The sequence below is a fragment of the Pholis gunnellus genome (assembly GCF_910591455.1).
Source record: "Pholis gunnellus genome assembly, chromosome: 10".
In the NCBI taxonomy this organism is placed as follows: domain Eukaryota; kingdom Metazoa; phylum Chordata; class Actinopteri; order Perciformes; family Pholidae; genus Pholis; species Pholis gunnellus.
Window position 1 is genome coordinate 13216650 of NC_136537.1, and position 26453 is coordinate 13243102.

Sequence of the window (26453 nt, forward strand, 5' to 3'; positions counted from 1 at the left end):
GGGTGATTTTTGAGGATAAGTTGAATTAATGTCTCGAAAACAAATACAAATAATCACTCGGCCTGTTGTTCTGAATAAAGACTGTATTTCACATTCAGTTAGTATCCTTACGTTCACCGACATGCTTTGAATTAAGTGAGGCCAGTTTTAAAATGGGTGTATCCTGTTCTAACAAAGCATTTGATTGCAGGTGTTATTGTTTGTCTTCATCGATTATCCAATAACCACACTCCTGATTCGCACGCTGATTATGGGTGTCTGAGAAACATACCATGATACGTTGGATGAGGAATGCCTAATCCTATGAGGGACGCATAAGAAGGGAGGTTGTAATCAGCTCATCGAGTGTTCTACACAACTGTACTAATTGCAGCACGTGCACTCAGGCATATTGCAGCAGTCTATTTTAATTGAAACATTTGGGATTTTGTATGGTATTGCTGCCCACTGGTCACATGGTGTCAGTGTGGCCTAACTAGTGGTTGTGTTGCTCATTCTGTAGAGGCCCTGCCCATCTCTGGATCATCTCTTATCGAGGAGGTACGCTGACGGAGTACACGTCAGGCTATCAAGTAATATGAACAGCAGTTAATATGTATGTGTGAAAGCTTACATTTGAGAATCGTGAAATGGATCTTATCAGACTGGTTTGATGAGCAATTGGTTCACTATATTTTGCTCAAAGAAAGCCTTAATTTTTTTGCTTCACGATGGAAGAACGAGGACAAAGGCGCCGAGTGAGCTGCTGGTGGGTTGTCGCGATTGTGTTGCTGTGCTGTGGAGAACGGATTTTGGCTCAGCTTAGATACTCTGTTCCAGAGGAAGTACAAGTCGGATCCCCAATCGGAAATGTTGCCAAGGATTTAGGGCTTGACATCAACACTTTGACAGACCGGCGGTTTCGTATTGTTTCGGGGCCCAACCATGCTCTGTTTCAATTAAACCAAAACAATGGAGTGTTGTATATTGGACATATTGTGGACCGCGAAGAGCTCTGTGATGGAATCAAGGTTTGTTTGATAAATCTGAAAATTGTTGTAGAAAGCCCACTGGAAATACATTACGTTGGCGTTGAAATAATGGATGTTAATGACCATTCACCGATTTTTCCAGAAAGCGAGCAGAAACTGGAAGTAGCAGAGCATACTCCCCCGGGTACCCGTTTCCAAATTCATGCTGCTAGAGACCCTGATATCGGTCCACAGTCAGTTCGATTATATAAGTTGAGCAAAAATGATTTTTTCGATACTGAAATCAGAGACAGCGAGGAGGACAAGATACCATTTTTAGTGCTGAAAAAGCCCCTAGATAGGGAGCAAAAGTCAGAACACCATTTAGTGTTAACGGCTCTTGATGGAGGCAGTCCGTCGAAATCTGGGAGCCTTAATTTGACTATAACTGTGCTGGATACAAATGATAACCGCCCTGTGTTCAGCAAAGACATATACACCGTGTCATTAGATGAGAATGCCCCGATAGGAACTCTTGTAATACAATTAAACGCTACAGATTTAGACGAAGGGTCGAACAGCGAAATTGAATACACGTTTGGAAAAACACAAAAGAAAAAAGTGCACGACACATTTGAATTAGACAGCGTCACTGGTGAGATTCGAGTGAAAGGAAAAGTAGACTTTGAGGACACGGAGATTTATAGACTGGATCTGCAGGCATCAGATAAAGGCCAGCCACCTTGGACGGCCGAAAGTAGAGTAGTGATAAAAATAAAAGATATGAATGATAACCAGCCAGACATTGAGGTAACATCACTGTCCAACTTAGTCCCAGAAGATTCAAAGCCGGGCACAGTTATATCACTTATTAGTGTTACGGACAAAGACTCGGGCTTAAATGGTAAAGTTATTTGTAAAATCTTAGATAATGTTCCGTTTGATTTGACGCCATCAATTGAGGAAAACATGTACTCTCTTGTCACAAAGGGGCGTTTAGACAGAGAAATTGTGTCCAGTTATGATATCACAATAACAGCTACGGACTGTGGTGAACCTCCTCTTTCTACTGTAAAATCCTTGAGTGTTCAGGTGTCAGATGTAAATGACAACAGGCCACTTTTCAGTCACAATCCATTTGAACTTTATTTGGTAGAAAACAATACCCCGGGCGCATCAATATTTTCTGTAAGCGCTGCTGATAGTGATCTGAATGAAAATGCAGCAATAGCATACCACATTGTGAGAGGTAATGGGCTGCATCGTGATATGTCATCGTTCCTGAATGTAAATTCGGAAAACGGACATATATCCGCACTAAAAAGTTTTGACTTTGAAACTCTGAAAACGTTCCAGTTCCGAGTTGTTGCCACAGATTCTGGAACTCCGTCACTAAGCAGCAACGTCACAGTGAACGTGTTCATTCTGGATCAGAACGACAACGCTCCAGTCATCCTGTATCCAGTCAGCTCCAACGGTTCTGCTGAAGGTGTGGAGGAGATTCCCCGCAATGTGAACGCAGGACACTTGGTGACTAAAGTCAGAGCCTATGACGCTGATATAGGATATAACGGCTGGTTACTGTTTTCACTGCAGGAAGTTACTGACCACAGTCTCTTTGGTTTGGACCGCTATACAGGACGGATCAGAACACTTCGCGCATTCACAGAGACAGACGAGGCTGAGCATAAACTGGTCATACTGGTGAAAGACAATGGGAACGTGTCACTCTCAGCAACAGCTACTGTGATTGTCAAAGTTGTGGAGCCCAAAGAGGCTTTTGCTGCTGCTGATGTTAAAAGTGCAACAAATGACGAGGAGGATAATAATGTGACTTTTTACCTGATGATAACTTTGGGCTCAGTTTCAACACTTTTTCTCATCAGCATCATCGTGTTGATTGCAATGCAGTGCTCTAAATCCACAGACTATACTTCTAAATATCTACAAGAGACTAATTATGACGGGACACTGTGTCACAGCATCCAGTACAGATCTGGAGACAAACGCTACATGTTAGTTGGACCCAGAATGAGTATAGGATCTACTATAGTCCCGGGAAGCCACGCGAACACACTGATGCTCCCTGACAGGAGACAGACATCTGGAGAGGTAAGATCTTAAAAGCATTACCCACAAATACAGCTCTTTGCTTATTGGTGACCGCTGTCCATGGTGCTGAAACGCTTTTCTATTATCGAGTAAAGGAGACTTACTAAGACATCCAGAAATCATTCATCTGCTTAGTAACACTTGGTCAATTTGTTTTTGACAGTTGCCTCTCTAAACAGTCCGTGGAATTCTATCAAGTAACGGATTGAGAGGCATAGAGTTGGTGTTGTTTCTGTTGAGTTTTGTGTTCAGGTTGTATGGTCTTCATTGTTTAAATACTGAGCAACACATGACTGCATGAATGAAAAATAGACTACATTTAATTGGACAGCTTGTCATATTTCCTGAACTATATTGACTATTTGTTTTTAAACATAATGATGTAGCAACACGATCATATTTGGGGCGACTGTGACTTAGTGATAGAGCGGGTTGTGCTTCAATCAAACGATCTCCGGCTCCGCTAGTCCATGTCAATGTGTTGGGCAAGAAACTTAACCCCAAATCACTCGGTAGGCTGTGCCTATGGTGTGTGAACACTAGAGAATGTTAGATTAAAACAAATCTTGCCTAAAAACAAGCGATGTGTTAAATTTCAATTCATAGATAAAGAGTGAAGGGTATAGCGAGAAAGATAAAGAGAGCAACAAACACTAAATGTACAAGCCCCTTTGTATTATTTTGAGCAAAGATACTGTTGCAGTCTGCAGATAGAGTTACTTTAAAGTTTCTAACTTTGAATTGGACAAAGCTATAGTATATTCTTGATTCTATCTACAGTATATTTCGTTCCTTTAATGACCTCCGGGTGTCACTGCAACGTTTGGAAACTATTGAAGACGTTGTACCTCCCCTGAAAAAATCTTTTGTCTGGCATTTACAGCAGGCCACATAATTGAATGAAGCACACCAGCCGATGGTTCGCGTTGTGCATTTTTTAATTATTTGATGGAAAACGGGTCGGATATAAAGCTTTTTTGTGGCAGTAAAATCCTCTATCGTGTTTTTTCGAAGTTGTAGTATGGGGGCCGAAAGAAAAGGTCGAAGAATGGAGTATGTGTTTGTGTTTCAAATGGCTCTATTACTTTTTATCGGAAAGCAGGCTTTTGCTCAGATAAGATACTCTGTTCCAGAGGAGGCGAAAGAAGGAACTGCTGTTGGAAATGTTGCGAAGGATCTTGGCATTGAAATTACGTCGTTAACTGACCGACGATTCCGTGTTGTTTCTGGATCAAAGGAGACATATTTTGAGGTAAACCAGAACAATGGGGCTCTGTATGTGAATAAGAAGATCGACAGAGAGGAGCTCTGCCACGGTGGTGGTGCATGTATAATGGAACTAAAAATCCTCGTAGAAAACCCCTTAGAAATGCACTATGTAGTTGTAGAAATTACAGATGTCAATGATCACTTTCCTAGTTTTCCTGAAAGGGAACAGAAATTTGAAATATTCGAACAAACATTGCCAGGAAGGCGATTCCAACTGCACGCCGCTCGTGATCCCGATGCTGGAAGTAACTCTATTCGCACATATACTTTGACTGCAAACGATTATTTTGAAGTAGACATCCGTCAAAGTGACGAGGACAAAATTCCATTTTTAGTGTTGAAGAAATCGTTAGATAGAGAACAAAAGAGTAAACACACGCTACTGGTTACAGCAGTTGATGGAGGTAAACCTCCAAAATCTGGGACACTTAATGTTTCTATTATTGTTCTTGACAGTAATGATAATCGTCCAATATTTAGTCAGGAAATTTACCAAATTACATTAAACGAAAATGTCCCAGTCGGAACTTCAATATTTCAAATGAATGCAACGGATCCCGATGAAGGCACCAACAGCGTAATTGAATACAGCCTTGGAAAAACTCTGAAGAAAAAAGTATATGACATTTTTGAATTAGATAAATTAACTGGAGAACTTAAAGTTAAAGGAGTAGTGGACTATGAAGAAAACGATGTTTACAAACTTGATGTTGAGGCATCTGATAAAGGAACGCCTCCACTGACAGGTGAGTGTAGAGTAATTATAAAGATTAAAGACGTCAATGATAATCCACCAGAAATAGATGTGACATCACTGTCAAATATAGTGTCTGAAGACTCAAAGCCTGGTACAGTCATTTCACTGCTTAGTGCTGTGGATAAAGACTCAGGTGTCAATGGAAAAATTATAACAAGCATAATATCAGACGTGCCTTTTGAATTAAAACCTTCTTATAAGGAGAACATATATTCAATTGTCACTAAAGGATTTTTGGATCGAGAGGAGGTGTCACATTATGAAATAACAATAAAAGCAACCGATTGTGGTGAACCTCCCTTATCGACATTTAAAACATTGAGTATTCAGATATCGGATGTAAATGACAACAGTCCACATTTCGACCAAAATCCATTAGAGTTTTACCTGATAGAAAATAACGTTGCTGGAGCGTCACTTTTCTCTGTCAGCGCAACGGACAAAGATGTGAATGACAATGCAGCAATTTCTTTTCATGTTGTAAGAGGAGCAACTAAAAATGATATAACATCATTCCTGAATATCAACTCTGAAAATGGAGATATTTTGGCTCTAAAAAGTTTTGACTTTGAAACTCTGAAAACGTTCCAGTTCCGAGTTGTTGCCACAGATTCTGGAACTCCGTCACTAAGCAGCAACGTCACAGTGAACGTGTTCATTCTGGATCAGAACGACAACGCTCCAGTCATCCTGTATCCAGTCAGCTCTAACGGCTCTGCTGAAGGTGTGGAGGAGATTCCCCGCAATGTGAACGCAGGACACTTGGTGACTAAAGTCAGAGCCTATGACGCTGATATAGGATATAACGGCTGGTTACTGTTTTCACTGCAGGAAGTTACTGACCACAGTCTCTTTGGTTTGGACCGCTATACAGGACGGATCAGAACACTTCGCTCATTCACAGAGACAGACGAGGCTGAGCATAAACTGGTCATACTGGTGAAAGACAATGGGAACGTGTCACTCTCAGCAACAGCTACTGTGATTGTCAAAGTTGTGGAGCCCAAAGAGGCTTTTGCTGCTGATGTTAAAAGTGCCACCAACGTTGATGAGGAGGACAATGTGACATTTTATCTGATCATAACTCTGGGATCGGTTTCTGTACTTTTTCTCATCAGTATCATCGTGTTGATTGCAATGCAGTGCTCTAAATCCACAGACTATACTTCTAAATATCTACAAGAGACTAATTATGACGGGACACTGTGTCACAGCATCCAGTACAGATCTGGAGATAAACGCTACATGTTAGTTGGACCCAGAATGAGTATAGGATCTACTATAGTCCCGGGCAGCCACGCGAACACACTGATGCTCCCTGATAGGAGGACACCTGGAGAGGTAAGAGCTTGAAAACTATCTTATATATAATGTGTTTACATGAACTGCCTTCTGTCATTGCGTTGTGCTTAATTGTATATTTTCTTTTTTATCACCTTTTATAAGGACCTTGTACAGAAAACAAACGTCTCAAAACCAACTAAACCAAGTCTGTTTAAGTATGAAGCTTATCATTTGGATCTTTAAACGTTAGTCTGACTTTAATTACAGATGGTATCTTCACTGGACGGTGTTCACTGAATAGAGACGTATTCACGTCAGAGCTCCAAAAGGCTTATAGTTCGTCTGCTATAATGTGTTGACAAAGGCCATACAGCAAAGTTGTGTCCATGCTTCACTTTCCACTCGTTTGTAATTGTCAGGCCTATGTAGGCTGATACATATCAAACATTTGAAATAGGTACAACTGTTAATTCTATGTAGAATACAAATAATAGGAAAGTTGAAGTTGCTGGTGTTTTTGTTGACATGTGAGGAGATTGATGCTGGACTACCATCGATAAGAAAAAGACAGGCAACATGCCTGGTTGCGATTGTATCCGCAAAGTTTTTTTTGTTCATACAAAGCATAGAGGGTAACCTTGCATATTTTTTTTGTGTTAATAGTATAGATCTTTAATATATCCTTGTACTCAATTACCTCTGGGTGTCAGTATTACATTGGGAAACCATATGAGTCTTCGTCCCTCCCCTCATAAAGCTTGTGTTTGCCCGTTGAAAGAAGCATAGAAGGGAATTGAATCGAGCTCGCCCCACACGGAACGATGTTGTGCAATTTATTAAATATGCGACTCACGATGAGTGTGACATAGACTCGTATTGCAGCAACGGGTTTTTGTGTATTTGTTGTTGGAAAAAGATGGGGATCCAACGACAAACTCAAAGAAGGGTCTGCTCCTGTTTTGTTTTTCATTTGGCTCTCCTGTTGTTTGTCGGAATACGGGCTTCGGCAGAAATCAGGTACTCTATTCCAGAGGAGGTACAAGATGGAACTGTTGTTGGAAATGTTGCAAAGGATCTTGGCCTTGACATCACCTCGTTGTTTGGCCGACGGTTCCGTGTTGTTTCTGAAGCAAAGGATGTATTTTTTGAGGTAAACCAGAACAATGGGGCGCTGTATGTGCATAAGAAGATCGACAGAGAGGAGCTCTGTCACGGTGGTGGTGCATGTCTAATGGAGCTGAAAGTCATAGTCGAAAATCCTTTGGAAATACACTACGTAGTTATAGAAATTACAGATGTAAATGATCACTCTCCTAGCTTTCCCGAAATGGAACAGATATTTGAAATAGCTGAGCATACATTGCCAGGGAACCGATTCCAACTGCACACTGCTCGTGATCCCGATGCTGGAATTAACTCTATTCGCACATATACTTTGACGTCTAACGATCACTTTGAAGTAGACATCCGTCAAAGCGATGAGGACAAAATACCATTTTTAGTGCTGAAGAAATCGTTAGATAGAGAACAAAAGAAAAAACACACTCTACTGGTTACAGCAGTTGATGGAGGTAAACCTCCAACATCTGGGACACTTAATGTTTCTATTATTGTTCTTGACATTAATGATAATCGTCCAAGGTTTAGTCAGGAGATTTATCAAATTGTAATACAAGAAAACGTTCCCATCGGTACTTCAGTATTTAGAATGAATGCAACGGATCCCGATGAAGGCACCAATGGGGAAATTGAATACAGCCTTGGAAAAACTCTGAAGAAAAAAGTATATGACATTTTTGAATTAGACAAAATAACCGGAGATATTAGAGTAAAAGGAGTAGTGGACAATGAAGAAAACGACGTTTATAAACTTGACGTTGAGGCATCCGATAAAGGAACGCCTCCACTGACAGGTGAGTGTAGAGTAATTATAAAGATTAAAGACGTCAATGATAATCCACCAGAAATAGATGTGACATCACTGTCAAATACAGTGTCCGAAGATTTAAAACCTGGCACAGTAATTTCACTTATTAGTGTGAGGGATAAAGACTCCGGTGTGAATGGAAAAATTATTTCAAGCATAACCTCAGACGTGCCTTTTGAATTAAAACCGTCTTATAAAGAGAACATATATTCAGTAGTTACTAAAGATGTCTTGGATCGAGAGGAGGTGTCACATTATGAAATAACAATAAAAGCCACCGATTGTGGTGAACCTCCCTTGTCAACATTTAAAACCCTTAGCATTCATATATCAGATGTAAACGACAATAGACCGCACTTCTTTCTAAATCCATTACAGTTTTACTTGGAAGAAAATAACGTTGCTGGAAATTCAATTTTCTCTGTAAGTGCAACAGATGGTGATCTGAATGAAAATGCAGCTATTTCATATAATATTTTGAGAGAGGGGAGTCAACAAGACGTAACTTCATTCCTAAATATAAATTCTGATAACGGTTACATTTCAGCTCTAAAAAGTTTTGACTTTGAAACTCTGAAAACGTTCCAGTTCCGAGTTGTTGCCACAGATTCTGGAACTCCGTCACTAAGCAGCAACGTCACAGTGAACGTGTTCATTCTGGATCAGAACGACAACGCTCCAGTCATCCTGTATCCAGTCAGCTCTAACGGTTCTGCTGAAGGTGTGGAGGAGATTCCCCGCAATGTGAACGCAGGACACTTGGTGACTAAAGTCAGAGCCTATGACGCTGATATAGGATATAACGGCTGGTTACTGTTCTCACTGCAGGAAGTTACTGACCACAGTCTCTTTGGTTTGGACCGCTATACAGGACGGATCAGAACACTTCGCTCATTCACAGAGACAGACGAGGCTGAGCATAAACTGGTCATACTGGTGAAAGACAATGGGAACGTGTCACTCTCAGCAACCGCTACTGTGATTGTCAAAGTTGTGGAGCCCAAAGAGGCTTTTGCTGCTGCTGATGTTAAAAGTGCAACAAATGACGAGGAGGATAATAATGTGACTTTTTACCTGATGATAACTTTGGGCTCAGTTTCAACACTTTTTCTCATCAGTATCATCGTGCTGATTGCAATGCAGTGCTCTAAATCCACAGACTATACTTCTAAATATCTACAAGAGACTAATTATGACGGGACACTGTGTCACAGCATCCAGTACAGATCTGGAGACAAACGCTACATGTTAGTTGGACCCAGAATGAGTGTAGGATCTACTATAGTCCCGGGCAGCCACGCGAACACACTGGTGCTCCCTGACAGGAGGACACCTGGAGAGGTAAGCACAATGCATGATTATAATATATTATGTATCACTTTTATATAGTAAATGTATTGGCTGACTTATAATTTCTCGAAACGGATATGCGCCATGGTGGTTAGTTTTTTAAAAGAAAAATATTTGACTCTTTTTAAAGAGTTAAATTGTTGCCATATGGTTTTGGTAAACTCTGACAATGTGGAATGTTATCGCTCTCTTAAAATTGTAAAATTGCTATTTAGTCCAGCACATGTTGTGTACTGCTGTCCATGTTACTGAAATCTGGTCGTGATGATTTGAAGACTGAAGACTATTGCTTTGTCCATGGTGCAGAATGTGTTTCTTGTGTATCTTAGACTCTATCATAGTCCTGAGTAGTAATGGAAATACTTCAGTGGTTGGTGACAACGGGCTACTAGGCTATTGCAACCTGTTTGTTTCATTTGCTGTTGGCTGCCGAGCGATATTGTTGCGAATAAGCTCAAAATGTAGTTGACTGTGGAGCATTTCGTGAGACTCAACTTCGCACTGCGGATGTTTATGTTCTATGTTTTATATTTTCTTTCTCCTTTATACTAAACGAAGGCATGTGGTGGTCCACTGGGTGTCAGTGTTACATTAGTGAATTGTTAAGGCGTCAGTCAAAATTGACTCTGCCCCTTTCAAATTGTGTATTCCAGCTCGAACGCAAATAATGCCCTCGTTTCTGATTTGCTTTCTCCGTCACGAACGTGGTTTTCTGAAATACAATCTCGGGAGAACTAGAGGTGTTTGAAGAGGAATATATTTGTGGATGCTATTTCAAATGATTACACCAAAGGAAACAAAGGACAAAGAGGCAGAATGACGTCTTGGACGGGTCCTTTATTTTTCTCTCTCCTGTTTGGCTTTGTTGAGCTGATTTCGGCTCAAATAAAATACTCGACTCCAGAGGAAGTTAAACTGGGAGCAGTTATTGGAAATGTTGCCAAGGATTTGGGCCTTGATGTCAGTACATTGATAAACAGGCGTTTTCGTATTGTGTCTGGACCTCAGGACGCGCTATTTGAGGTAAACCCGAACAATGGCGTTTTGTATGTTCATACGAATCTCGATAGAGAAAAGCTGTGCGATAGAAATGTTGATTGTTTAATAGATCTGAAAATCGTTGTTGAAAATCCACTTGAGATCCATTATGTCACGGTGGAAATAACGGATGCTAACGACCATGCACCGATGTTTGTCGAAAAAGAAAAGGTTCTAGAAATAACGGAGAATACTTTGCCAGGAGCACGATTTCAATTACCAGGCGCACATGATCCAGACGTTGGAATAAATTCAGTCCAGCGCTATAAACTTAGTCAAAACGATCATTTCAATCTTGAAATTCGAGAAAGGGGAGAGGATAAAATTCCCTTCTTAGTGTTGCAGAGGCCGTTGGACAGAGAGCAGAAAAACAACCATTGCTTGATTTTAACCGCTATGGATGGAGGGACACCAGTAAAATCAGCTAATCTTAATCTTACAGTAATGGTTCTCGATATCAATGATAACAGACCAACATTTTCGAAGGAGGTTTATTCTGTGATATTACAAGAAAATGTTGCTTTCGAAACAATTGTGATAAAAGTCCAAGCAACTGATCTGGACGAGGGGGCTAATGGGGATGTCGAGTACGCCTTTGGAGGTGATATGAATGCCAAGGTGTTGGAGTTATTTACCCTGGACAAAAATTCAGGCGAAATTCGAGTTAAAGGACAAATTGACTATGAGAAAGCTGATGTTTTCAAGTTAGACGTCCAAGCCTCTGACAAAGGTCAGCCCCCGACAACAACGGACTGCAGAGTTATAATAAAGATCCAAGATGTAAATGACAATGAACCAGAAATAGAGGTGACATCAATATCTAGCATGGTCCCAGAAGATTCAAAACATGGGACTGTGATCTCTCTTGTTAGTGTTACAGACATTGATTCCGGCCTGAATGGCAAAGTCATGTGCAGTCTGACGGGGAATGTACCATTTGAATTAAAACCATCGTTCAAAGAAAACATGTACTCTTTAGTGACAAAAGAAACATTGGACAGAGAAACTGTGTCACATTATGACATTTCAATAACAGCTACAGATTATGGTGAGCCTCCACTTTCCACATTCAAAACTTTGAGTATTCAGGTATCAGATGTGAATGACAACGTCCCAGAGTTCTCGCAGAGTCCCTTGGAATTATATTTGAAGGAAAATAATGCTCCTGGCGCATCAATATTTTCTGTAAATGCAATAGATAAAGACTTAAACGACAATGCAGCAGTGTCCTATCGTATAAGTAGAGGGAAAGGAGGTCATAATGATATGGCATCTTTTCTGAATATTAATTCGGAAAATGGACACATTTCAGCACTAAAAAGTTTTGACTTTGAAACTCTGAAAACGTTCCAGTTCCGAGTTGTTGCCACAGATTCTGGAACTCCGTCACTAAGCAGCAACGTCACAGTGAACGTGTTCATTCTGGATCAGAACGACAACGCTCCAGTCATCCTGTATCCAGTCAGCTCTAACGGTTCTGCTGAAGGTGTGGAGGAGATTCCCCGCAATGAGAACGCAGGACACTTGGTGACTAAAGTCAGAGCCTATGACGCTGATATAGGATATAACGGCTGGTTACTGTTCTCACTGCAGGAAGTTACTGACCACAGTCTCTTTGGTTTGGACCGCTATACAGGACGGATCAGAACACTTCGCTCATTCACAGAGACAGACGAGGCTGAGCATAAACTGGTCATACTGGTGAAAGACAATGGGAACGTGTCACTCTCAGCAACAGCTACTGTGATTGTCAAAGTTGTGGAGCCCAAAGAGGCTTTTGCTGCTGCTGATGTTAAAAGTGCAACAAATGACGAGGAGGATAATAATGTGACTTTTTACCTGATGATAACTTTGGGCTCAGTTTCAACACTTTTTCTCATCAGTATAATCGTGCTGATTGCAATGCAGTGCTCTAAATCCACAGACTATACTTCTAAATATCTACAAGAGACTAATTATGACGGGACACTGTGTCACAGCATCCAGTACAGATCTGGAGACAAACGCTACATGTTAGTTGGACCCAGAATGAGTATAGGATCTACTATAGTCCCGGGCAGCCATGCGAACACACTGATGCTCCCTGACAGGAGGACACCTGGAGAGGTAAGACTTTAAAAACAGTGTTTTATGCAATACACTAAGATTTTTATAATAATTTGTTTGTGCATTGCTCAAAGTGTGCTTCTTATTGTGTCTCTAAAACGTTTTTCCACTGATAACAGTACCAACGTTCAACAAAGTATGGCTTTCTATCATCTTCATGTCTTGTTTATCATACAAAGTGATAATTCACATTGACAGTTATACAAGTTTAGAATACAAGTCAATGTAGTAAAATGCTCTATTTGGCAATATAGCTCCGTCTACAGCAGCTACACCTTGATCTCTGCTCTCACTGTCTGTCTCTCTTGTGAGTCGTCATGCACATACACACTCATAACTATGATAACTTTACTTTGATAGTGACCACTGTCCATGGTGCTGAAATGAAAATGGTCTTGTTTACCAGCCCAAGAGTGTACTTAGTCTGCTTTTGGGAATATTTAGGAAGTGGGTTTTTGATATTTGGGTCTCAGAATATTCCAACTTCTAACCTACTGAATGATAAGTTGCAGTTGAAGATGTTGCAGTGTTTCTGGTGAGTTGTTTGAGCAATATGCACCTAGTCGTAATAATACTGAACTAATTTTATCATTCGAGGGAATGGCTGTGCTGCTTCTTGAAGTTGCTGTCTATGGTGCTGAAACGCATGATTGTGTCAAACATACATGTAACGTTAAAGAACAAAATAAACACGATTTAAATTATAAATTAATAGGCGTCTTTTTAAAAGGATGCATGACTTCAAACTGTCTGTATTACAATAGTGCAGTTTGTTAATTACCTCTGGGTGTCACTATTACATCGGTAAACCATAGACGGGTTTCTCCCTCCCCTTTCAAGGCTTTTGTTTTCTACTGCACAGAGCTAAGAAGGTTTTTGAATCAAGCACACGAGCCGATGGAATCACGCATTGCTTTTTGAAAATGTGCGATATTCAGAGAGTTGGATATAAATGTGTTTGTTGAAGTAACAACCTCTCGTATGTATGTGTGTTGTTGGATAACGATGGGGATCGATTCAAAATCTCCGACAAAGGACTGCTCCTGGTTGGCTTTTTATTTGGCTCTACTGCTGTTCGGAAAACAGGCTTTGGCTCAGATACGGTACTCTGTTCCCGAGGAGGTACAAGAGGGAACTGTTGTTGGAAATGTTGCGAAGGATCTTGGCCTCGACATCACTTCTTTGATTGCTCGACGGTTCCGTGTTGTATCTGGAAATAAGGACGCTATTTTTGAGGTAAACCAGAATAATGGTGCTTTGTACGTCGACAAGCACATTGACAGAGAGGAGCTCTGTCAAGGCAGCGGTGCATGCCTGATGGAGCTAAAAATCCTCGTTGAAACTCCTTTGGAAATACACTACGTAATTGTAGAAATTACTGATGTAAATGATCACTCTCCTAGTTTTCCTGAAAGGGAACAGATATTTGAAATAGCTGAGCATACATTACCAGGAAGGCGATTCCAACTGCACACTGCTCGTGATCCTGATGCTGGAATTAACTCTATTCGTACATACACTTTGACGTCAAATGAACACTTTGAAGTAAATATCCGTCAAAGTGATGCAGGTAAGATACCATTTTTGGTGCTGAAGAAATCGTTAGACAGAGAACAAAAGAATAAACACACTCTACTGGTTACAGCAGTTGATGGAGGTAAACCCCAAAGATCAGGGACACTAAATGTTTCTATCATTGTACTTGATAGTAATGATAATCGTCCAATATTTAGTCAGGAGATTTACCAAATTGTAATACAGGAAAACGTTGCTCTTGGTACTTCAGTATTAAGAATGAATGCAACGGATCTGGATGAGGGCACTAATGGGGAAGTTGAGTATAGCCTCGGAAAAACCGTAAGGCGTAAAGTCTATGATATGTTTGAATTGGACAAATTAACTGGAGAGATTGTCGTTAAAGGGGTGGTGGACTATGAAGAAAACGAAGCATATGAACTTGATGTTGAGGCATCAGATAAGGGAACACCTCCACTAGCAGGTGAGTGTAGAGTCATTATAAAGATTAAAGACATCAATGATAATCCACCGGAAATAGAAGTCACCTCACTGTCAAATACAGTGTCCGAAGACTCAAAGCCTGGAACAGTTATTTCACTTATTAGCGTCACAGATAAAGACTCCGGTGTCAATGGAAAAATTATTTCGCAAATATCGAATGACGCCCCTTTTGAATTAAAGCCCTCCTATAAGGAGAACACGTACTCGGTTGTCACAAAGGGAGTTTTGGATCGAGAGAAAGTGTCACATTATGAAATAACAATAAAAGCAACCGATTGTGGTGAACCTCCCTTATCTAGTGTTAAAACACTGAGTATTCAGATATCAGATGTAAACGACAACAGTCCAAATTTCCAACAAGCCCCTTTAGAATTTTATCTTGTAGAAAATAATGTTCCGGGAAGATCAATTTTCTCTGTCAACGCAAAGGACGACGATTTGAGTGAAAATGCAGCTATTTCATATCATATTGTCAGAGAAGGAACTCAAAACGACATCATGTCTTTCCTAAATGTAAACTCTGACAATGGACACATTTCAGCACTAAAAAGTTTTGACTTTGAAACAATGAAAACTTTCCAGTTCCAAGTTCTTGCCACAGATTCTGGAACTCCGTCACTAAGCAGCAACGTCACCGTGAACGTGTTCATTCTGGATCAGAACGACAACGCTCCAGTCATCCTGTATCCAGTCAGCTCTAACGGTTCTGCTGAAGGTGTGGAGGAGATTCCCCGCAATGTGAACGCAGGACACTTGGTGACTAAAGTCAGAGCCTATGACGCTGATATAGGATATAACGGCTGGTTACTGTTTTCACTGCAGGAAGTTACTGACCACAGTCTCTTTGGTTTGGACCGCTATACAGGACGGATCAGAACACTTCGCTCATTCACAGAGACAGACGAGGCTGAGCATAAACTGGTCATACTGGTGAAAGACAATGGGAACGTGTCACTCTCAGCAACAGCTACTGTGATTGTCAAAGTTGTGGAGCCCAAAGAGGCTTTTGCTGCTGCTGATGTTAAAAGTGCAACAAGTGACGAGGAGGATAATAATGTGACTTTTTACCTGATGATAACTTTGGGCTCAGTTTCAACACTTTTTCTCATCAGTATCATCGTGCTGATTGCAATGCAGTGCTCTAAATCCACAGACTATACTTCTAAATATCTACAAGAGACTAATTATGACGGGACACTGTGTCACAGCATCCAGTACAGATCTGGAGACAAACGCTACATGTTAGTTGGACCCAGAATGAGTATAGGATCTACTATAGTCCCGGGAAGCCACGCGAACACACTAGCGCTCCCTGACAGGAGGTGTGCGACTGAGGTAAGACAACTTGAAATATTATTGCTCAGGCTGGTGTTTTTACAACATACATGGCCGTGACCGTGAACACTTTTTGTATCCACAAGGTGTTGCTTTCAACAAGGGTTATCCATTTTTACACTGATTATGTGTCACGCTATTTTGATGAAGTCGTAGTATTTCATTTTCAAATGCGAAGAATACAACTTACAAAATACATTTACAATATCGTGAGAAATCCAGTCTTAAGTGTTTGCAGAGTTGGTTTATTGTCATGTGAGATGACCGGTGAATAGACACTATGTACAGTGTTTGGTTGTAATATTATGTTGTCAAAAGGAGAGATTAATCCGTTTTTTTAGATAGAATCGCATGGTGGCACTAAACAACCAGAAATACGCATCACAGCACTTCACCATCGGTGTGAGACTGCCTCTAAAGCATTCAGGGGGCAGACCAGTATCCTCTGAATGAGCTTTGTTCTAACGATTTTCGCGTTCATACAACCCGCACGCATTGTAAGGCGGTGATTTTTCTTCAATTAACGGACATGTAAACAGTCTGTGTCACTTGGTATTCATTGGATTTATACACTGACACCAGACAATGGAACACAGCCGACAGGACTCCTGGCGACAAGGAAGCAAATGGATGGCCTTGGTGCTGTCTCTTAGTCTGATTTTCGGCAAGGCTTCGGGACAGATAAGATATTCTATATCGGAAGAGATCAAAGAAGGGACCTCTGTTGGAAATATTGCAAAGGATCTCGGAATAGATCCAATTATATTAAAAGCTAGGGGATTTCGTATTGTCTCTAGCTCCACTGAACCCCTTTTCCAAGTAAACCAAAATGATGGGATTTTATACGTAAATCGTAACATTGACCGTGAAGAAATATGCCAGCGGACCAGTGTGTGTTTGATAAACCTGAAGACAGTCCTAGAAAACCCACTGGAGATCCATTATGTTGCTGTGGAAGTGTTAGACGTAAATGATCATTCGCCCTCTTTTCCGGAAGACAACAAAAGGATAGAGATTTCGGAGTCCACTTTACCGGGAACCAGATTTCAGTTGCATGCTGCTCTCGATCCAGATGGTGGTATGAATTCCGTTCAACAATACAAATTAAGTCCTAATAATCATTTTCGGCTAGAAGTGAAAGATCGCGGAAAAGATGGCAAAGTGCCTATTTTACAATTACAAAGCCCGTTAGACAGAGAGGCCTCTAGCAGCCACAAACTACTTCTTACAGCCCTGGATGGAGGTAAACCTCCTAAATCAGGGTCCATGGATATATTTATAGATGTTCTAGATGTGAACGACAATGCGCCAGTTTTTACAAAAGATGTGTATTCCGCAGATATAAATGAAAATTCACCGATTGGAACAATAGTCATACGAGTAAATGCCACGGATATGGACGACGGTTTGAATGGAGATGTTAGCTATTCTTTCGGCAATGTTAATATTAAAGTACGTGAACTGTTTGATGTCGACCCGATCACAGGTGAGATAACTGTGAAAGGACAATTAGACTATGAAGTGGATGACAGTTACGAAATAGATATTCAAGCTTCTGACAGCGGTGCTGTTCCATTTAGAACGGAAAAAAGCGTGAGTGTAAATATCAAAGACAAAAATGACAATGCACCTGTAATTGAGGTGACGTCAATGTCTAGTAAAATGTCAGAAGATTCCAGATCAGGAACAACAGTAGCACTTCTTAGCATTACGGATTTGGACTCTGGAGTAAACGGGAAAGTTATCTGCTTTGTAAAAGGCGATGTCCCTTTCACAATAACACCTTCAATACAGGAAAACATGTACACTGTCGTGACAAAGTCACAGCTTGACAGGGAAAACAAATCGATTTATGATGTAACAGTAATCGCAAAAGATGCAGGTGAACCAGCCTTGACAACTGAAAAGACGTTGAGAGTTATTATATCCGACGTTAACGACAACAGCCCAGAGTTTTTAATGAGGCAATACAATTTCTACGTCACCGAGAATAACCCTACAGGGGTGTCGGTATTTTCATTAATTGCGTCTGATCATGACGAGGGAGACAATGCTCTTATTTCGTATCACATTCTCAGAGAGGCAGCTTACGCAAATACAGTGACATCATTTCTAAACGTAAACTCTGAAAATGGAGATATTTTGGCACTGAAAAGTTTTGACTTTGAAACACTGAAAACGTTCCAGTTCCGAGTTGTTGCCACAGATTCTGGAACTCCGTCACTTTGCAGCAACGTCACAGTGAACGTGTTCATTCTGGATCAGAACGACAACGCTCCAGTCATCCTGTATCCAGTCAGCTCTAACGGTTCTGCTGAAGGTGTGGAGGAGATTCCCCGCAATGTGAACGCAGGACACTTGGTGACTAAAGTCAGAGCCTATGATGCTGATATAGGATATAACGGCTGGTTACTGTTCTCACTACAGGAAGTTAGTGACCACAGTCTCTTTGGTTTGGACCGCTATACAGGACGGATCAGAACACTTCGCTCATTCACAGAGACAGACGAGGCTGAGCATAAACTGGTCATACTGGTGAAAGACAATGGGAACGTGTCACTCTCAGCAACAGCTACTGTGATTGTCAAAGTTGTGGAGCCCAAAGAGGCTTTTGCTGCTTCTGATGTTAAAAGTGCAACAAATGACGAGGAGGATAATAATGTGACTTTTTACCTGATGATAACTTTGGGCTCAGTTTCAACACTTTTTCTCATCAGCATCATCGTGCTGATTGCAATGCAGTGCTCTAAATCCACAGACTATACTTCTAAATATCTACAAGAGACTAATTATGACGGGACGCTGTGTCACAGCATCCAGTACAGATCGGGAGACAAACGCTACATGTTAGTTGGACCCAGAATGAGTATAGGATCTACTATAGTCCCGGGCAGCCACGCGAACACACTGATGCTCCCTGACAGGAGACAGACTTCTGGAGAGGTAAGAACAAAATACAGTGCTTCAAAACATGTTTACGAGCAATAGTTCCCGGTGAGTGTGTGTGCAAACATGTCCAAAACGACTTTTTACAATGACGATCAACAGTGGAGTTAAACATCAAAACACAAACATCAAAGCTGAGTGATACTCTTCTCGGCTGTGTCACAGTATTTCAGTTTCTGTTACGCGTGTATTTGTTCTTTTTTTTCATATAAGTTATGCTGTTCGGCTGTGTCTGTAACAAGGTTTATGAATCTGCCAACCGGCAAAATAATCCATTATCTCTATTTTTTCTCTCATGTACATATAATGAAGAATATTATGATTATCAGAGATATTTCCAATTGATGGAATTAATATTTGTCTCCCATTGTAAATAAAATTAGAAAGAAATATTAGAAATATGTGGTGATAACTGTATTTTAATTATTGCCTATATATGGCCAACGAGTTGTGTCACGTACGAGCTAAATACATTTAAAACCAACGTTTGCACACTTCCTTTAGATGTCATGAATGCATTTATTTTAGCATGTTGCAACGGGCTTGATAACTGATTGCATAAGTCTTTGGTCAAAGTGATCGGCTACAAGAAGAACAGTGATCGCTGTCCATGGTCCTGAAATACGTTGACTTTACTATGTCTAAGCAGAATAGAGTGAACGGGTAATAGAGTGAGGAGTAAACGTGTTTAAAAGTAATGTTGCATAAGAGGATTTCATTTGCATCAACAAGTCGCAGCTTCAACTGTTTATCAAAAGTGCCAAATCGATTAATTTTTCTCAAAGTTTGTATCCATCTTTCCAGGTAGATTTGCTGACAAAACATAACTACATAATATAGAATAACTCTGTAAGTGGTATACACGTTGTCCTCTTGGTGTCACTGTAACATCGACGAGGCCATACAATACTTCGTCCCTCCCCCAACAAAGCTTTTTTTTGGTACCTCACAACAGAGGATACATTTGAGGTAAAAACAGGAGTAGAATGAGAGCGTGTGGTGGTCGGATATAGAGAACAGATTTGTTGCAGAAACCCGCTCCCGTGTGCATATACGTTGTTGGATAACGATGGGGAGTGAAAGACGATATCGCTCAAGTGACCATTGTTGGTTTGTTTTTCATTTTTCCTTACTGCTGTGTTTCGGAAAGCAGACTTTGGCTGAATTGAGGTACTCTATTCCAGAGGAGATGAAGGAAGGTACCGTGGTTGGAAATGTTGCTAAGGATCTTGGTCTGGACAAAACGTCTTTGATTGATCGACGATTTCGAGTTGTGTCTGGATCTAAGGACGCTTTTTTCGAGGTAAACCTGGACAATGGTGCCTTACAGGTCCGTAAGAAAATCGACAGAGAGGAGCTGTGTCACGGTAGTGGTGTATGCTTAATGGAGCTGAAAATCCTTGTTGAAGACCCTTTAGAAATGCACCATGTAGTTGTAGAAATTACTGACGTAAATGACCACTCTCCTAGTTTTCCTGAAAAGGAACAGCGATTTGAAATAGCAGAACAAACATCTCCAGGAACTCGATTCCAGCTGCATGCGGCCCGTGATCCCGATGCTGGAATTAACTCTATCCGCATATATACATTAACGTCAAATGATCACTTTGAAATAGATTTTAGCCAAAGTGATGATGATAAAATACCATTTTTAGTGCTGAAGAAGTCCTTGGACAGAGAACAAAATAATACCCACTTGCTATTTGTAACAGCAGTTGATGGAGGTAAACCTCAAAGATCGGGCACACTAAATGTTTCTATTATTGTTCTTGACGTTAATGACAATCGTCCGATATTTAGTCAAGATACTTATCAAATAGAAATATATGAAAACGTCCCAGTTGGTACCACTGTTATAAGAGTGAATGCAACAGATCCAGACGAAGGAATTAATGGGGAAATAGAGTACAGCCTCAGCAGAACATTAGCACGTAAAGTTTACGATATCTTTGAATTAGATAATTTAAGTGGACGAATTAAATTGAAAGGAGTCCTGGATTTTGAGGAATCCGAGAATTATAAACTAGATATTGAGGCATCTGACAAAGGAACACCTCCATTAAAAGGGAGGAGTAGAGTCATTATAAAAATAAAAGATGTCAATGATAATCCACCAGAAATAGAAATAACATCACTGTCAAATACAGTGTCTGAAGACTCAAAGCCTGGCACAGTTATTTCACTTATTAGTGTGACGGATAAAGACTCCGGTGTCAATGGAAAAATAATTTCACGCATAACTTCAGACGTTCCTTTTGAATTAAAGCCTTCTTATAAGGAGAACATATATTCAGTAGTGACGAAGGGAATTTTGGATCGAGAGGAGGTGTCACATTATGAAATAACAATAAAAGCAACCGATTGTGGTGAACCTCCCTTATATAGTGTTAAAACACTGAGTATTCAGATATCGGATGTCAACGACAACAGACCACACTTCTCCCAAAATCCATTAGAGTTTTACCTGATAGAAAATAACGTTGCTGGAGCTTCGATATTATCTTTAAGTGCAACGGACTATGATGTCAATGACAATGCACTAATCTCTTATCATATTGCCAGAAAAAATGATCTAACCTCTTTCCTAAATGTAAACTCTGACAATGGACACATTTCAGCACTAAAAAGTTTTGACTTTGAAACTCTGAAAACGTTCCAGTTCCAAGTTGTTGCCACAGATTCTGGAACTCCGTCACTCAGCAGCAACGTCACAGTGAACGTGTTCATTCTGGATCAGAACGACAACGCTCCAGTCATCCTGTATCCAGTCAGCTCTAACGGTTCTGCTGAAGGTGTGGAGGAGATTCCCCGCAATGTGAACGCAGGACACTTGGTGACGAAAGTCAGAGCCTATGACGCTGATATAGGATATAACGGCTGGTTACTGTTCTCACTGCAGGAAGTTACTGACCACAGTCTCTTTGGTTTGGACCGCTATACAGGACGGATCAGAACACTTCGCTCATTCACAGAGACAGACGAGGCTGAGCATAAACTGGTCATACTGGTGAAAGACAATGGGAATGTGTCACTCTCAGCAACAGCTACTGTGATTGTCAAAGTTGTGGAGCCCAAAGAGGCTTTTGCTGCTGCTGATGTTAAAAGTGCCACCAAAGTTGATGAGGAGGACAATGTGACATTTCATCTGATTATAACTCTGGGATCGGTTTCTGTACTTTTTCTCATCAGTATCATCGTGCTGATTGCAATGCAGTGCTCTAAATCCACAGACTATACTTCTAAATATCTACAAGAGACTAATTATGACGGGACACTGTGTCACAGCATCCAGTACAGATCTGGAGACAAACGCTACATGTTAGTTGGACCCAGAATGAGTATAGGATCTACTATAGTCCCGGGCAGCCACGCGAATACACTCGTGCTTCCTGACAGAAGGACAGCTGGAGAGGTAAGACTCTAAAATCTAGCAAGTGTGGGATTTTGTGTTCGGATGTTTACCACGTGTTTTGAGGTTCTTTGAATTGTGATGTCTGAGTAAGTGTTTAAACTACGTCCAGACAGGTTTGTGATCTATGCTTTTATGTATTCTGTTTTCAAAAGAACAGTGAGTTTGTCAGCTTACCATCATTTTAGAATCAGCTTCCTGCTTGCGTTTGACAGAGCTTCTTTTTGTTGCACTATTTGTTCTTATAACCTGTCATTCGTCGAGTCGCACAAACACTTTTCGTTTACGAGTGAGAGGAAAAGGCTTATGCGGTTAAGACAGAAAAAGGTTGCAAGTCTGCTTTGCTTTGCTATCCATGGTGGTGAAAAACAATGACATTACTGTTTTGAAGCAAGAATATGAGCAACGCTTAAATAAAAATGGTTCAACCACTTCATTTGCAATACCACCGCGAAGTCTAAGCTATATAGATTATTGCTCTATTGTTAATGCATTCTTTTGTTGTTTAGTATAGAACATAAAACAAGTACATAGCGGTAGCTCCAAGGATGTTCTTGTACTGTTCATGGCATTATATGTTTGTGATCATGTTGGTTTCACACAACATGACTAATCTCCTCTTCTGTGAGATTTCCAGGCGGATTTTCTGACCAAAAATATATATGCTAATATGCCATTTTAATAACTTTAAATGATGTAAAATGTTGCCCTCTTGGTGTCACTGCTACATCAACTTGGCCATAAAGAACTCAGTCCCTCCCCTAAAGAAGCTTTTGTCTGGTACCTCACAGTATTGAAGGGTGCGAGTTGGATGAGACGGGATCGTGTGTTTTTTAAACATGCGAAACTAACAAGGTCGGATAAAAACATTTGATTTGCTGCAGAAACCGGCTCCCGTGTGTATATGTGTTGTTGGATAACGATGGGGATGGAAAGACGATATCGCTCAAGTGACTATCGTTGGTTCGTTTTTCATTTTTATTTTCTGATGGTTTTCGGGAACAATGCTTTGGCTGAATTGAGGTACTCTATTCCAGAGGAGATGAAGGAAGGTACCGTGGTTGGAAATGTTGCTAAGGATCTTGGTCTGGACAAAATATCTTTGATTGATCGACGACTTCGAGTTGTGTCTGGATCTAAGGACGCTTTTTTCGAGGTAAACCTGGACAATGGTGCCTTACAGGTCCGTAAGAAAATCGACAGAGAGGAGCTGTGTCACGGTAGTGGTGTATGCTTAATGGAGCTGAAAATCCTTGTTGAGGACCCTTTGGAAATGCACCATGTAGTTGTAGAAATTACTGATGTAAATGACCACTCTCCTAGTTTCCCTGAAAAAGAACAGCAATTTGAAATATTTGAACATGCATTACCAGGAACTCGATTCGAACTGCACGCGGCCCGTGATCCCGATGCTGGAATTAACTCTATCCGCACATATACATTAACGTCAAATGATCACTTTGAAATAGAGATTAGCCAAAGTGATGATGATAAAATACCATTTTTAGTGCTGAAGAAGTCCTTGGACAGAGAACAAAAGAATAACCACTTGCTATTTGTAACAGCAGTTGATGGAGGTAAACCTCAAAGATCGGGCACACTAAATGTTTCTATTAGTGTTATTGATATTAATGACAATCGTCCAATGTTTAGTCATGATACTTACCAAATAGAAATATATGAAAACCTCCCAGTTGCTACCACTGTTATAAGAGTGAATGCAACGGATCCAGATGAAGGGACTAATGGGGAAATAGAGTACAGCCTCAGCAGAACATTAGCACGTAAAGTCTACGAAATCTTTGAATTAGATAGTTTAACTGGAGAAATTAAATTGAAAGGTGTCGTGGATTTTGAGGAATCAGAGATTTACAAACTAGATATTCAGGCATCTGACAAAGGAACACCTCCATTAACAAGCAGGTGTAAAGTCGTTGTAAAGATAAAAGACGTTAATGACAACCATCCGGATATAGAAGTCACATCACTGTCAAATACAGTGTCTGAAGATTCAAAGCCTGGAACAGTCATTTCACTCATTAGTGTGACGGATAAAGACTCCGGTGTAAACGGAAAAATTATCTCGCGTATAACAGAGGAAGTGCCTTTTGAATTAAAGCCTTCTTATAAGGAGAACATATATTCAGTTGTCACGAAGGGAATTTTGGATCGCGAGGAGGTGTCACATTATGAAATAACAATAAAAGCCACCGATTGTGGTGAGCCACCCTTATTTACTGTTAAAACACTGAGTATTCAGATATCGGATGTCAACGACAACAGACCACACTTCTCCCAAAATCCATTAGAGTTTTACCTGATAGAAAATAACGTTGCTGGAGCGTCGATATTCTCTTTAAGTGCAACGGACTATGATGTCAATGACAATGCACACATTTCTTATCATATTGCCAGGAAAAATGATGTAACATCTTTCCTAAATGTAAACTCTGACAATGGACACATTTCAGCACTAAAAAGTTTTGACTTTGAAACACTGAAAACGTTCCAGTTCCAAGTTGTTGCCACAGATTCTGGAACTCCGTCACTAAGCAGCAACGTCACAGTGAACGTGTTCATTCTGGATCAGAACGACAACGCTCCAGTCATCCTGTATCCAGTCAGCTCTAACGGTTCTGCTGAAGGTGTGGAGGAGATTCCCCGCAATGTGAACGCAGGACACTTAGTGACTAAAGTCAGAGCCTATGACGCTGATATAGGATATAACGGCTGGTTACTGTTCTCACTGCAGGAAGTTACTGACCACAGTCTCTTTGGTTTGGACCGCTATACAGGACGGATCAGAACACTTCGCTCATTCACAGAGACAGACGAGGCTGAGCATAAACTGGTCATACTGGTGAAAGACAATGGGAACGTGTCACTCTCAGCAACAGCTACTGTGATTGTCAAAGTCGTGGAGCCCAAAGAGGCTTTTGCTGCTGCTGATGTTAAAAGTGCAACAAATGACGAGGAGGATAATAATGTGACTTTTTACCTGATGATAACTTTGGGCTCAGTTTCAACACTTTTTCTCATCAGTATCATCGTGCTGATTGCAATGCAGTGCTCTAAATCCACAGAATATACTTCTAAATATCTACAAGAGACTAATTATGACGGGACACTGTGTCACAGCATCCAGTACAGATCTGGAGACAAACGCTACATGTTAGTTGGACCCAGAATGAGTATAGGATCTACTATTGTCCCGGGCAGCCACGCGAACACACTGATGCTCCCTGACAGGAGACATACTTCTGGAGAGGTAAGATTTATATCTAATTCTCTCAATGTGCTGTTACTTTACGTTTGTTAAAAGTTTTGAATAAGGATCCTCATGGCTGTGACTTTCTCTCAGGGAAGCTACACCTTTCTCACAATCAGCATCTAGAACGGCTACAAACTTTGGGACTCATTTTACTTTGTACAACAGCTTTTTGGTTCTGATCGTGGTGTATTTACTGTACAATTTTAGAGGATATATTTGTAATGGTGCTAGAACACGTGTATGTTATTTTACAATGTTTTGGCAGCTGCGATTCATGGTGTTGATGAGTATTATGGTGATATCCTTCGATGTGTGGTTAGGCCTGGAATGTAAATGAGAACAACGTTGCAGCATGTGAATTTCCTCACGGTCAAAGTCAAAGCAGGTCTATAACTTAATGTGGAGATGTATTTTATCTGAACATTTGATAATGAATTTGATAACGAATCCGTGTAAATAACAATTTCAACGCTTGGTGTCAGTGTAGTTCAGTGATTCTGTGCATCTGACAGCACCTTGCGTCACGAGCTACATTTGGACCGGGCCCTTGCATTTCACTCAGCATTTGAGCGCAAGATCGCGATTGGCAGCAACGAGTATTTTATTTTCAGCAGTTTGATGAAGAAAAAGACGCTGGGCATCGTTTAGAAACATGGCGGATTAGGTGTAATTGACATCAC

General features: G+C 40.6%; 6 protein-coding genes across 6 annotated transcripts in view; all 6 read left to right on the plus strand.

Annotated features, from left to right (window-relative positions):
- Nucleotides 1–26453, plus strand: part of LOC306701784 (protocadherin alpha-C2-like) — a gene marked incomplete at its 5' end in the record, with an annotated part of 179980 nt that overhangs the window by 2502 nt on the left and 151025 nt on the right. The gene's annotated exons all lie outside the window — the stretch shown is intronic.
- On the plus strand, nucleotides 711–3074 carry LOC306701796 (protocadherin alpha-3-like; the record flags this gene model as incomplete). Its single annotated transcript, XM_079167208.1, has 1 exon — nucleotides 711–3074. The coding sequence occupies one exon, from the start codon at nucleotides 711–713 to the stop codon at nucleotides 3072–3074; it is 2364 nt and encodes a 787-aa protein (XP_079023334.1).
- LOC306702487 (protocadherin alpha-8-like) lies at nucleotides 4111–6441 on the plus strand (the record flags this gene model as incomplete). The annotated part of the gene is made up of 1 exon (XM_079168123.1): nucleotides 4111–6441. The coding sequence occupies one exon, from the start codon at nucleotides 4111–4113 to the stop codon at nucleotides 6439–6441; it is 2331 nt and encodes a 776-aa protein (XP_079024249.1).
- LOC306702488 (protocadherin beta-15-like) lies at nucleotides 7289–16303 on the plus strand (the record flags this gene model as incomplete). The annotated part of the gene is made up of 4 exons (XM_079168124.1): nucleotides 7289–8285; nucleotides 11397–12793; nucleotides 15986–16147; nucleotides 16298–16303. The coding sequence occupies 4 exons, from the start codon at nucleotides 7289–7291 to the stop codon at nucleotides 16301–16303; spliced, it is 2562 nt and encodes an 853-aa protein (XP_079024250.1).
- On the plus strand, nucleotides 16733–19135 carry LOC306702489 (protocadherin gamma-A4-like; the record flags this gene model as incomplete). The annotated part of the gene is made up of 1 exon (XM_079168125.1): nucleotides 16733–19135. One exon carries the CDS (start codon nucleotides 16733–16735, stop codon nucleotides 19133–19135), a length of 2403 nt encoding a protein of 800 aa, XP_079024251.1.
- LOC306702490 (protocadherin beta-15-like) lies at nucleotides 20163–25896 on the plus strand (the record flags this gene model as incomplete). The annotated part of the gene is made up of 3 exons (XM_079168126.1): nucleotides 20163–22505; nucleotides 25606–25770; nucleotides 25864–25896. The coding sequence occupies 3 exons, from the start codon at nucleotides 20163–20165 to the stop codon at nucleotides 25894–25896; spliced, it is 2541 nt and encodes an 846-aa protein (XP_079024252.1).